The following is a 13114-nucleotide window of genomic DNA, read 5'->3' on the forward strand; positions in this document are numbered from 1 at the left end:
ACACAGCCCGGGGAGAAGGGACAGACCCGACACGGAGAGAGGGGAGAATTCAACAGCCCCCATCCCAAAGGGTTCCCTGCCAAGAAATCCCAACACCTCCCACCCGTCCCCAGTAAAAAACAGCCACAAAAACCTGGTGAGAGCAGGCTGGAGGAGAAGGACTCTGAGAGAAGCCAAGATTCCACTGAGGTGCGAGGAAAAAGAGAAGAGAAAGAGAAGAGTGAGGCAAAGGGCCTTGCAGCTCACCTGTGTCACCTGTGAGGAGGAGGAGGCAGGAGAGCTGGATGAGGGCTCCTGCTCCTGCTCTGCCTTTTATACCGTCCCTCACAGCCCCGGGCCCAGACGCGCCTTTGCACAGGGAACGTGTTTACCAACAAGCTCATATTTTATGCAAAGCACCCCCAATTAAGGAAACTGGAGGTTGTTTATGTTCCCTGCAACGCTGCCTTCTCATTTCCCTGTGCAGGACATGCCCACTCAGCCAAACTGGCTCCTTTCAAGTCCCAGCCTTAGAGGCCAGAAGGTTTGCAGGGTGTTTTTCGGCCAGAAAAGGGCTGATGTTTCAGCCTGCCGGGTGGAGTGGTGCCGTGTTTCCAGGTGATGTCAGCACCTTCCCCTCCTGAGGCAGCTCTCAGCCTTTGGAGTGATAAATGCAGTTTTTTTATTATAAACCCAGGATTAAAGGGCTGGTTTTGGTGGAGACTGACCGTAGACGTTGCTGTCTGTGACTCCAAGGCCTTTCGAGCCTTCTTTATTCATCAGAGAGACTACATGGGTTGGTTTTGAACTTTCTTCGGGATCTCACATTGCCTTTAGAAGGAATTATCTCGTTTTTTCTGCCTTTCACCTCTTGCAGCATCGCCTGGAGTTCTTCAATCTGCAGAGCAGGACTGTTCCTGGTGAAGGACGCTGCTTCCCCAACAACAAATATCGGTCAGGGTCATTATCTTGCAGAAAACACTCCCCAATGAAAACATCTGCCTTCAAAACTCTTCGCTCTTCCATTCCTCACAGGTCATCCCTCCATTTCTTTATCCCCCCTGCCTCTGACCAGACCCTCCCTAGGGTCCCCAAACACTCAGGAATGTTTCCTGCACAACCCTGACAACCCCTTGTGGAAAAAAGGAGGCAAAACTCCTGTCCCAGCGAGGCTGGGGCTCCACCAGAGACAGAAAAACCCTAAATCCCAGAGGTCCGAGCCAGATTCCTCATCCAGGAGGATGAAGGGAGCTCTCAGGCTGACAGGAGAAGTTTCTCCAAACAAACACGTTCAGGTGTGACAGGGCAGATCTGACTGAGAGATTTCCTTCAAAACCCACACCTCATTTCCATCTGTGGCATTTCCACTTAAATCCCTTCCACAGGCAGAACAGTGAATACAACAAAAAACATTTCCAGCCCTTTCCCCTTCTCCCTGACCCAGCCCTCCCCATGGAGGGTCTCCATAAAGCCTCGGCTGTCCTCGTCCTCCCAGGGGTGTCCTGGGGTTGTTGCCTCCCTTCCCTGGCTCCATTTTGACCTCATTGCCTCCAGTGTCCCCCCCTGGCTCACACAGGGATGGGAAGGCATTTCCACAGCGGATAAAGACACAGAGGAACTCGGCAGGATGGTTTTATTTCAGATATTGAAGCCCAAAATAGGTCAGAGGAGCAGCCTTTGACTGCCACGGGATGGCTGCAGGGCCAGGCACTGCCCCTTCCCCGGGGAGAAACCCTCCACAGAAAGCAGGAGGAGAAAATTGGACATCACGTTGGCCTTGGCAGTGGCACTGTTGGGCACAGGTCCCGTCAGCTCCCCTGGGACTCCCTCTGCATCCAGGGCTTGGGAGAAGGGCTTGGAGCAAGGGAGGGAAAGGTGCAGTTGGAGGTGAGAAAACACAACCGTGGCCTTGGGCAGGTGGGTGAAACTGGCACAGAAACCATCGGGTCAGAGCCTTGATTCATCAGGTGGAAGTTGGCCAACGTCTGTCCTGTCCAAACTCTGTCCTGTCCAGCCTCTGTCCTGTCCAACTCTGTCCTGTCCAACCTCTGTCCTGTCCAACCTCTGTCCTGTCCAGCCCCTGTCCTGTCCAGCCTCTGTCCTGTCCAGCCCCTGTCCTGTCCAGCCTCTGTCTTGTTCAGCCTCTGTCCTGTCCAACCTCTGTCCTGTCCAGCCTCTGTCCTGTCCAACCTCTGTCCTGTCCAGCCTCTGTCCTGTCCAGCCTCTGTCCTGTCCAGCCCCTGTCCTGTCCAAACTCTGTCCTGTCCAGCCTCTGTCCTGTCCAGCCCCTGTCCTGTCCAACCTCTGTCCTGTCCAGCCTCTGTCCTGTCCAACCTCTGTCCTGTCCAGCCTCTGTCCTGTCCAGCCCCTGTCCTGTCCAGCCCCTGTCCTGTCCAACCTCTGTCCTGGCTCAGATGTCCCCCGGGCCACCTCCTCCTCACCCTGTGCACACTCACACAAGGCCACACTCCCTGCCCTGCCCCGTGGCACTTCCCGGGACTGTGGCCCTTGGAGGTTCTCACCTTGCCCAGGTGTGGGAAAGGTCCATCCCTGCCCTTTACCCACCCAAAGCCCACCCAGGACATCAGAGCCCCACGGAGCAGCCGGGCTGCCCACGCCAACGGGGCAGGAACTCCAGGAGACTCCAGTTCCAATGCAGAGTGAACTTTATTGAGTGTGAAGAACAGACACAAAGCAGGGGCTGGGCAGGGCCCCGGGCCCGGCTGGGCCAGCAGCAGGGCCTGGGCAGGCGCAGGAGAGAGCAGGACAAGCAGAAGGCTGAGCTGGCCACGTTTCCCTCCCTCTCTCCCTCTTGGCCAGGAGGGCTGGAGGGGGCCCGAGGGCTCTGGAAACGCCGGCCAGCAGCTCCAGCCTCAGGCCGGCCCCTGGCTCGGGCCGTCCTGGCGGAGGCAGCGGCCGCACGTCCGGCCCGGCTCTAGCAGGGCAGGCACCTGCGGCCGCAGTAGCGGCCACCAAGGCCGGGGATCCCCGAGAGCCCAAAGCCCCCCGAGTTGATGGGGACCCCGGACTCGCTCAGGATGCTGCCCACGGCGGCCGAGGTGGAGGAGCCCACGGCGGTGTTCTGCGGGAAGGAGCTGAGGATGGGCCCGGGCAGGGTGACCACCACGGGCGAGGGCTGGATGACCACGCGGGAGTCCTGGCACTGCCGCACGCAGGGCTCGTTGCAGCTGTTGGCCAGCGGGGTGGGGCCGCAGGGCCGGCACAGGTCGTAGCAGGACATGGCTGTGGCTGCAGGAACACCTGGGGAAAGGGCAGGGAAGGTGAGGCACCGATGGAGACGCCGCTCTCGGGAGAAAGAGCAGAGCCTGGAGAGAAGGGGTAGCTCGGAGAGGGAGATAGAAAAGACAAGGAACTGCTGCAGTCCCCAAGAGGGCCCCAAAAACACAGACAGGATCTTCTCCCACCTCCCTCCAGTGTGGCCCAGAGAATGGAGATGCTCACCAGTTGTCCCAGAAAAAACATTAGAGAGGCAAAGCCCCAGTGGAAGCCAGAAGAGACAGAGGAGAAGAGACAGGAACAGAGGAAGGCACTCACCTGTTTCACCGAGGAGGAGAAGGCAGGAGAAGTGGATGAGGGCTCCAGCTCTTACTCTGCCTTTTATACTGTCCCACACAGCCCTGGGCCCAGTCTCTGCACAGGGAACGTGTTTACCAAGCTCATCTCACATGCAAAACATCCCAATTACAAAAATTAGTGTTTTTATTTTTGCCCTGCAACGCTGCCTTTTCATTTCCCGGGTGCAGGGCATGCCCAGTCACCCTCCCAGGCTCCTTTCAAGTGTCCGGATTAGAGGCCAAAACATTTCCAGGGAAAATGATTCGTCAGCAGGGCCGGGTGACGCAGCCAGGCCTGAGGAGTGTCCCAGTGCCCATCTGGTGCCGGTCCCTGTCCCTCCAGGGCAGGGCTTTCCAGGGCAGAGGCAGAGCCGTGTCTCCTGCTGGACTTTGGCACCACAGGACTGGTCTGGGGCTTGTCCCTCATCCCAAGGGATCCCTGAGGCTGGAACAGCTCTCCCAGAACATCGAGTCCAACTCTACTTTGTCACACGGCCCAGAGCTCTGAGTGCCATGTCCAGATTCCCCCTGGACACCTCCAGGGATGGAGACTCCAAACCCCCCTGGGCAGCCCCTGCGATGGCCAGAGCAGCTGTGCCCATCCCAGAATGGTCTCTGATCCCTCCATTTCCTTCCTCCCATCCCTGGAATGGTCTCTGATCCCTCCATTCCCTGCCCTCCATCCCTGGAATGGTTTGTGACCCCTCCATTCCCTGCCCTCCATCCCTGGAATGGTTTGTGACCCCTCCATTTCCTTCCTCCCATCCCTGGAATGGTTTCTGACCCCTCCATTTCCTGCCCTCCATCCCTGGAATGGTCTCTGACCCCTCCATTCCCTGCCCTCCATCCCTGAAATGGTCTCTGATCCCTCCATTCCCTGCCCTCCATCCCTGGAATGGTCTCTGACCCCTCCATTCCCTGCCCTCCATCCCTGGAATGGTCTCTGACCCCTCCATTCCCTTCCTCCCATCCCAGAATGGTCTCTGACCCCTCCATTCCCTGCCCTCCATCCCTGGAATGGTCTCTGACCCGTCCATTCCCTTCCATCCCTCTTGGAATGGTTTCTGACCCCTCCATTCCCTGTCTTCCATCCCTGGAATGGTCTCTGACCCGTCCATTTCCTTCCTCCCATCCCTGGAATGGTTTGTGACCCCTCCATTCCCTGTTCTCCATCCCTGGAATGGTTTGTGACCCCTCCATTCCCTGTTCTCCATCCCTGGAATGGTTTGTGACCCCTCCATTCCCTGCCCTCCATCCCTGGAATGGTTTGTGACCCCTCCATTCCCTGTTCTCCATCCCTGGAATGGTTTGTGACCCCTCCATTTCCTTCCTTCCATCCCTGGAATGGTTTGTGACCCCTCCATTCCCTGTTCTCCATCCCTGGAATGGTTTCTGCCCCCTCAGCCCCGAGAGGCGATGCCTCATTCAGGCTGAGGGACAGCGCTGACCCTGCAGGGGAATGAACGGCCACCCTGGAGCCTCAGAGCCCTGAGGAGCCCAGCCCCATCATCAGGAAACACTTTAAAGTCCTGCCCTGGAGGGCCAGGGCTGGAATTATTGAATTTTTTGGGATGTCGGACACTCCCCAGCCCCGGCTGCATCACCCGGCCCTGCTGACGTGGCACCACCCCCAGGGCACATTTTGGCCTCTAATTCTGGCACTTGAAAGGAGCCTGGGAGGCTGACTGGGCACATCCCGCACAGGGAAATGGAAAAAAGCAGCGTTGCAGTGTCCCCATTTCTCTAATGGGGATGTTTTGCATGCAAGATGAGCTTGGGAAACACGTTCTGTGTGTGCCCAGGGTGCCCACGGGCCCGGGGCTGTGAGGGACGGTATAAAAGGCAGAGCAGGAGCAGGAGCCCTCATCCAGCTCTCCTGCCTTCTCCTCCTCACAGGTGACACAGGTGAGCTGCAAGGACCTTTGCCTCCTTCTTCTCTTCTCTTTCTCTTCTCTTTTTCCACGCACCTCAGTGGAATCTTGGCTTCTCTCAGAGTCCTTCTCCTCCATCCTGCTCTCACCAGGTTTTTGTGGCTGTTTTTTACTGGGGATGGGTGGGAGATGTTGGGATTTCTTGGCAGGGAACCCCTTGGGGTGGAGGCTGTTGAATTCCCCCCTCTCTCCGTGTCGGGTCTGTCCCTTCTCCCCGGGCTGTGTTTCCTCAGCGTCTCCATCGGTGCCTCACCTTCCCTGCCCTTTCCCCAGGTGTTCCTGCAGCCACAGCCATGTCCTGCTACGACCTGTGCCGGCCCTGCGGCCCCACCCCGCTGGCCAACAGCTGCAACGAGCCCTGCGTGCGGCAGTGCCAGGACTCCCGCGTGGTCATCCAGCCCTCGCCCGTGGTGGTCACCCTGCCCGGGCCCATCCTCAGCTCCTTCCCGCAGAACACCGCCGTGGGCTCCTCCACCTCGGCCGCCGTGGGCAGCATCCTGAGCGAGGAGGGAGTGCCCATCAACTCGGGGGGCTTTGGGCTCTCGGGGATCCCCGGCCTTGGTGGCCGCTACTGCGGCCGCAGGTGCCTGCCCTGCTAGAGCCGGGCCGGACGTGCGGCCGCTGCCTCCGCCAGGACGGCCCGAGCCAGGGGCCGGCCTGAGGCTGGAGCTGCTGGCCGGCGTTTCCAGAGCCCTCGGGCCCCCTCCAGCCCTCCTGGCCAAGAGGGAGAGAGGGAGGGAAACGTGGCCAGCTCAGCCTTCTGCTTGTCCTGCTCTCTCCTGCGCCTGCCCAGGCCCTGCTGCTGGCCCAGCCGGGCCCGGGGCCCTGCCCAGCCCCTGCTTTGTGTCTGTTCTTCACACTCAATAAAGTTCACTCTGCATTGGAACTGGAGTCTCCTGGAGTTCCTCCCGTTTTGGGGTCCCCAGCAGAAGCTGCTCCATGGGGGATGTGATGTCCTGGGTGGGCTTTGGGTGGGATTGGAGGGAGTGTGGCTTTGTGTGATTGTGCTCAGGGTGACCAGGAGCTGCCCCGTGGTTTAACTCCCAACACTCACTGGGAAATTATATAAAATTATAAATTATAAATCAGAAATTATATAAAAGTGGAGTCTTGCTTGCTGTCTCTCAGCTGGAATGGTTTCAGTAGCTTCTATTCCCTTCATAAATTTATATTTTCCCTTCATTTTTGCTGAATGCTACTTGACTTTTTATCATTAAACTGATGTTGCATCCGATTTGGAGTTTCTTTGTGGTTTTTCTCTCCTCTTTTACCTCCCCTTAGGGCAGAGTTATGTGAAAATCTACGGAAGGATTTCACAGAGGAAAATGTGCATCCAAAAGTCACCACAACACTTGTGATAAAAATAATTTCGTTGGTTTTTACACTCTTGAGAAGCACTGAGCAGATTCACAAATATATTTCACTTCCTGGTATTTTTTCCCCAATTTTTTTATCGCACCTCAGTATTTAAAAGTACAATTGTGGTGTTTAAGCTTTAGAGATTTCAGATCTTGTCCCCTGTTTGGCATCTTTGAAACCCTTGAAAATCCTAATTAATATTAATATGACAGAATCAACACTCACCATTGTGGCAACCCAAAAAGAGATCCAAGAATAAGAAAGCCATGAAATAAAATCTATTTGAAAATTAAAGCATCCTAGAGCTGAGATATGAATATTTGAGGAGCTCGAGGGAAGGCTCCTGGCATTCAGGTGTGGAGCCACTTTTAATAATAGCTTTTTAATAAATAAAAACAAATGCTCATGATCAGCTTAAGTGACACCCCAGATATGGCACTGGCTGATAAAAATGTTGAACCTGAGATTTCAGTGCTGTAACAATTTTATCACGGTGTTGAATTCATGCAACACCAATTAAAAATATGGGTGCTTAAAAGTCAGTTTAAATTCTCTTTTTATTAAAACATATCTATGGGATTTGAAGATGTGTTCTGTACCTAACACCAGCAGAGCATTTAATCTATTTAATCTATTTAATCTATTTAATCCATTTTATCAATTTCGTCCATTTTATCCATTTTATCTATTTTATCCATTTTATTTATTAATCCCGCCATGCAAATGGACACAGAGCACGAGGGGTGAGGGAGGGGAATTTGGGAGACTGAAGGGTCTGAGTGAGGGGAAATAAACCCTGAAATTCACCCTTGCTGATCTAAAGAATAAAAAGGGAAAAAAGCCATGTTCTGGAACATTCCCAGCCCAGCATGGCAGGGGGGTTGTGCAGGATGATGAAATTTTTATTAAATGGAGGTGCTCAGTTCCATTTCAAGCAGAATTTTGTACCTTTAAGGGTTTGATCCATCACCTGGAATGCCTGAAAACGTTGGAGAGGCAATTTCTGAAGATTTGGATGTTTAGGTGGAAAAATTCGCGTGATAACTCTGGAGATATTCTTGACTTTATGGGGTTATTGAAGCATCTTTTTTTTCTTTTTTTCTTCTTTTTTTTTTTGCATTAATGAGTTCCCACATGTATTTTTGCAAGTGGAACCTTTTCTTGATAAAGGAATTGTCCTGCTTTTGTTTTCCAGTCTAGGTTTAGACTAGCATTGCATGAGAAGCATCATCCACCCATTAAAAATTCTTTCATCTTCCCAGTTCATGAGTTCTTTTAATTTCTGGTACTTTTAATTTCTGGTACTTTTAGACTGACTCTAATAATGTCAACGTGAAATTACTTCAAGCACAGTCTAATAAAGACAATTTTTTTTCCCAGCTCCTCAGCAATTTGCTCACTTGTGGCTGCCTTGGGATCCAAGATCAAATCCAAGAGGAGCCAAAACTCTTTGTGTGCCATTCCCAGTCTGACCCAGTTACAAACAACTGTCAATTAAAATGTTCACATCTCCAAAAGAAAAAAAAAATCTTGGAGGACCTTTCCAAGCTTGGGGTGACCCAATTTTGGCCTTCCAGGACCTGAAGAAACACAGGGAGAGAATTTCCAAGGGACAGGACAAGGGGAAAAGGGGGAACACTGAACGAGGGGAAGTTTAGGTTGGATTTGGGAAGGAATTCTTCCCCGTGGGGGTGGTGAGCCCCTGGCACTGGTGATTCCATGGATTCCCCACCCCTGGAAGTGACCCAGGATTTGAGCAGGATGAGCTTTAAGCTTCCTTCCCACCCAAACCATTCCACAATTCCACGATTCCAACCGGAATCTGTCAGCTGAGATGGCACAGAAGGAGTTTAGGGGTTCCTTTTGTAAAAGAACTGATAAATCAGGGTCAAACATCCCCTTGTTCGTGCAGCTGCCTCCCAAACTGCGTTACCCACATTTAATACCACAAAACCATCGGAGTGGGATGTGATAAAGTGGGAATTTGTCTCCACAATTCTGGGTTCTGTGGGATCCCAGGGTCAGGCACATCCCCAAACCCAGAGCTGAGACTGTCCCGACGCTCGGCTGGAGGCAGAGCCGGGTGAGCATCGCTGGAGACAGGAATTTATTAAGGATTTACACTCATACCCTTAATAAAAGAACGCCTTGGAATGATGAATTATGTATTACGGACATTCTTAGTATTTTTCTTTATGACTAAAGTCAAACGTACGCCAGAGTCTGGGTTTTGTTGTGACTGAAAGGTGGCCCTGGAATAAATTTGGTCCCTGATTCCCCGAGATGAGAGAAACCTGCAGGACAGAATCTGTCTGTCAGAAGATAAGGAAATAAAAACAAAGTAAATAAGCAGTGGGGAGAAGACATTTAATCAGGTGGAACGTTTGACATTCAGGACATACTCGTTGGGAATTAATTCCAGGTACAAAGGCTGTCTGTGCTCCCCAGGCCATCAGGGCTGAGGTATAAAAACCAACTCAACCCAACTCCTTCCTGCCGCTTCTCTTCCCTCTTTCCTCTTTTGTGAGCAAGGTTAGTTCAAATCCACTTCTCTTTCTCTGCTTGCTGAGTTCTTGCCTTTTAATAATCAATTTTTTTCCCCCACAGTGTTCTGCTGGTTGCTGGATTCTTTGTTGGGGGGGGAATTTTTCAGTTTGAAAATTTGGGGTTTGCTGTTGGAATTGTGGAATTTTTTGACTCCTGACTTGGCTATAGAGATCCTTGAACTGGTGATAGAAATTTATTATATTTCAGACATGTTAAATGACATAGAAAATATTGGAACTAATAAAGACTAACGAAGTGAGTGGGTGGGATAACTGTGCAAGGGGTTGGAACTCTGGGACCTTTAAAGGTCCTTTTGAACTCCGACTCTTTATTAAAACAGAAAATCCAGGAGTTATATTTCAGTTATATTTCAGCAGCATTTTATATCTTGGAGGGTCTTTTCCATCCTGGAATGTCAGCTGGCTGTGGAAATTTTGATTCCAGAGTGCAGTGACATCTCCTGGGATGTTGGGAAGCGGGATCAGGGATTGTGAGGATAACGGGAAAGAAGGGGAAAACCTGAGCAGAGCTGAGCACTCCCTAAAAATCAGAGAATTTGGGATTTACTGCCTTGGTGGGGAGCATGCAGGGAATTCCTGCCTCTCCTCACATCCACGGACGAGTTGTGTGGGAAGGATTTCAAAGACCTCCAGGCTGTTTAATGACATTGAAATTTGTACCTCTTCGTAGGCAAATGGAAATGAACCCCCCCTTTCATTTTTCCAGCTGCCCGTGGAACTCTCTCCACAGGTACATTTGTGGTCGGGTTCCTCTCCCTAATTGCTGCTCCTGCGGAGCGGAGCTGTGTCTCTCCAGACGCGCCATCAAAATCCTACAATTAAATTAATTTAATTTAATTGGGGTTTGTTCCTTTTGTTCTGCTGCCAGTCCTTCCCTGGATCACCGACAGCCCAGAGGACGTTTCAGCCTCTGTCTCTCTTTATTTCAGAGCTTGGTTTCCTCCTCAGCTCCTCGGGAAGTCGCTGATAACAGAGTGGGTGTGACACTCTTACCTTGCCCTCAGGTGTGCTCCTCTATTCCAGACCTCACCCCGAGCCATGTCCTGCTACGAGCGATGTCCCCCCGTGTCCTGCGGCCCCACCCCGCTGGCCAACAGCTGCAACGAGCCCTGTGTCCGGCAGTGCCAGGACTCCACCGTGGTCATCCAGCCCTCGCCCGTGGTGGTCACCCTGCCCGGGCCCATCCTCAGCTCCTTCCCCCAGAACACCACCGTGGGATCCTCGGCCTCTGCCGCTGTCGGGAGCGTTCTGAGCGCCGGGGGGGTCCCCATCAGCTCTGGCAGCTCCTTGGGTTTGGGGGGTTTGGGCTACCCCGGGCTGGGCAGTGGCTACAGCCGGCCCTACCGGCGCTACAACCCCTCCCGTGGAGGCTTCTACGGGCCCTGCTAAGGCCGAGGGGAAAGCAGAGGAGGGAGGCTGAGCCCCGACCCTTCCCTGCAGCAGGACTGAGCCCACCGTGTCCAGAACCACGTCAGATCCCCCCACAGCTCCATCTGGACAGGGTCAGCTGGCCCCTGGAGCGAGGCCTCCACTCCTGTTTCACGCCCGTGCGTTTCTGACGCGGTTTTGTTGCTCTGCTGCTCGGTGTATTTGGTACTTGCCAGTGTAAAATTTCTGATTTAGAAGGTGGGACGTGGTTCTCAGGGTGGGAGAAGAGCTCTGCCTGTGGAACACGTCCCCCTGAGCTGAGCCTTTCCCCCCACACCAACCCCTGGTGCTTTGCAGGGTTTTAATCCCCTCGTTGGGGTTAATAAAATAACGCTTTTATTGTGATCTCCTGAGTCTCCTGCTGGTTTTTTTTCCATCCCCTCTCTGTCCTTATTTGAAACTTTTTCTTGGTGAAGTTGATCTCTGAGGAGATCACCAATGGTCTGTGGGAGCTGGGAAAGTTGGGAATGTTCAGCCTGGAGTCTGGAGAACTCAGAGCACCTCCAGCATCTGATTTAGATTTCCAACAGTCACCGAGAGCACCAAACCAGTCAATTTTGGGAGGAAAAAAATGGAAGAAATTCTCTTGTTGGGAAGGTTTGAGGCATTCCAATAACTCAGTTATACAAATAACGTCTGCAGCAGGTCGGGTTGTCCCCAGGAATTAAATTGCTCATGGTTTATGCACCAACCTGGAGTGAGATGAAAAACCTCCCTCAAAGCTTCTTTCATCTCCGGGGACCTGGGGTTCCTTTCAACCCTTTGTTCCATCACACCCAGGGCTCCAACGCTACAAATTTCAATTCACGCCGTAATTTGTCAACTCTTTGGTGCCTCACCTGTCCCGGGAGCTCCAAAGGTGTTAACTGAGAGTGAAGAGTGTGAAACCCCACGAATGGGACTTGTTGTGTTCTGGTTCCCCATCCGAGGGCTCCCAACCTCTTGGAAGAACTCCCGGTGTTAATTAGAGAACAGGAAACCCTGCCAGGCTGTTAATGAGGCTGTTCCCCAAATGGGATCTCCCCTCCAAGAGCAGCAGTTTCTGTGCCTGGAGGGGAGGATGAGGAGGAGGAGGAAGAGGAGGAAGAGGAGGAAGCATTCCTGGGTTATCTCAGTTTTACAGATGAAAGGGAAGCAAATTTTTCTGGAGGATTCCTACTAGAGGGAATGAATTTTGTAATGCATCTATAAAAGGTTGTTGGGTTGTAGAGATTTTGAGGAGAGGGAGGAGAAAGACTTTCCTTTTATAGAAAAAGCTTTTGTAGAAAAACCTTTTTGTAGGAAAAACACTAAAAAAGAAGAGAATTTTCCTGTGGACAAAATAAGAGGACATAAAGGATTTTAAGGAGATGAAGTCCCAGGCTCTGCCTACCCCAAAAACCATCTCAGATCTCACGTCCACAGCTTTGTCTGCCTGGGCTGGGCAGCAAATTCCAGCCAGGAATGAGGAGTGGCTGTAAAAAAACCCCAAATTCCAGGCAGACACGGCCAGAGGGGCTGAATTAAACACCTCAAACCACAGGAACACCTTCAGGTTCAAACAATTCCCAATCCAGGGGGATCTGGACAGGCTGGAGAGGTGGGACTGGGCCAACCCCAAGGGCAAAGTCCCAAACCCAGGTCGGGGCCATCCCGGGAATCCAGGGAGGGATTCACCCCCTGGCTCTGCTCTGGGGAGATTCCACCCAGAATTGTGTCGAGTTCTGGAATCACGTCCAGCTCTGGAATCATGTCCAGCTTTGGAATTGTGTCCAGTTCTGGAATTGTGTCAAATTCCAGAATCGTGTTCTTCTCTGGAATCGTGTCCAGCTTTGGAATTGTGAACAGCTCCGGAATTGTGTCCAATTCCAGAATCATGTCCAGTTCTAGAATTGTGTCCTTCTCTGGAATTGTGTCCCATTCTGGAATTGTGTCCAGCTCTGGAATTGTGTCCCATTCCAGAATTGTGTTGAATTCCAGAATCGTGTCCAGTTCTAGAATTGTGTCCTTCTCTGGAATTGTGTGCAGCTCTGGAATCATGTCCCGTTCTGGAATTGTGTCCAGCTTTGGAATTGTTTCCTCTGGAATTGTGTCCTTCTCTGGAATTATGTCCAGCTCTGGAATCTTATCCCATTCTGGAACTGTGTCCCATTCTGGAACTCTCCTGGATCATGGTGGGAACCTCAAATGGCTCCATAAAATCCACACGAGCTCAGTCCAGAATTACTGAGAGAAAAGCAAAACTCAGCAGAGAACTCAGGAGCTTCGAGAATTCTACAGAGGCTCCGAGCCTTTG

General features: G+C 52.2%; 3 protein-coding genes across 3 annotated transcripts; 2 read left to right on the forward strand and 1 right to left on the reverse strand.

Annotated features, from left to right (window-relative positions):
* Positions 1 to 2782: 2782 nt before the first annotated feature.
* On the reverse strand, positions 2783 to 3620 carry LOC134563325 (feather keratin 1-like). Its single transcript, XM_063421194.1, has 2 exons — positions 3535 to 3620; positions 2783 to 3240 (listed from the first exon to the last, which is right to left on the reverse strand). The coding sequence occupies exon 2, from the start codon at positions 3218 to 3220 to the stop codon at positions 2915 to 2917; it is 306 nt and encodes a 101-aa protein (XP_063277264.1). The 5' UTR covers positions 3221 to 3240; positions 3535 to 3620; the 3' UTR covers positions 2783 to 2914.
* Positions 3621 to 5732: 2112 nt separating this feature from the next.
* On the forward strand, positions 5733 to 6236 carry LOC134563326 (feather keratin 1). The gene has a single exon (XM_063421195.1). The coding sequence runs from the start codon at positions 5779 to 5781 to the stop codon at positions 6082 to 6084; it is 306 nt and encodes a 101-aa protein (XP_063277265.1). The 5' UTR covers positions 5733 to 5778; the 3' UTR covers positions 6085 to 6236.
* Positions 6237 to 10446: 4210 nt separating this feature from the next.
* LOC134563335 (feather keratin 1-like) lies at positions 10447 to 11102 on the forward strand. The gene has a single exon (XM_063421203.1). The coding sequence runs from the start codon at positions 10450 to 10452 to the stop codon at positions 10798 to 10800; it is 351 nt and encodes a 116-aa protein (XP_063277273.1). The 5' UTR covers positions 10447 to 10449; the 3' UTR covers positions 10801 to 11102.
* The last annotated feature ends 2012 nt before the right edge of the window (positions 11103 to 13114 follow it).

Source organism: Prinia subflava, chromosome 35, assembly GCF_021018805.1.
Source record: "Prinia subflava isolate CZ2003 ecotype Zambia chromosome 35, Cam_Psub_1.2, whole genome shotgun sequence".
Taxonomy (NCBI): domain Eukaryota; kingdom Metazoa; phylum Chordata; class Aves; order Passeriformes; family Cisticolidae; genus Prinia; species Prinia subflava.

Coding starts and splice junctions, on each gene's coding strand:
- LOC134563325 (XM_063421194.1), bottom strand. CDS start 3,220: ATGTCCTGCTACGACCTGTGCCGGCCCTGCGGCCCCACCCCGCTGGCC.
- LOC134563335 (XM_063421203.1), top strand. CDS start 10,450: ATGTCCTGCTACGAGCGATGTCCCCCCGTGTCCTGCGGCCCCACCCCG.
- LOC134563326 (XM_063421195.1), top strand. CDS start 5,779: ATGTCCTGCTACGACCTGTGCCGGCCCTGCGGCCCCACCCCGCTGGCC.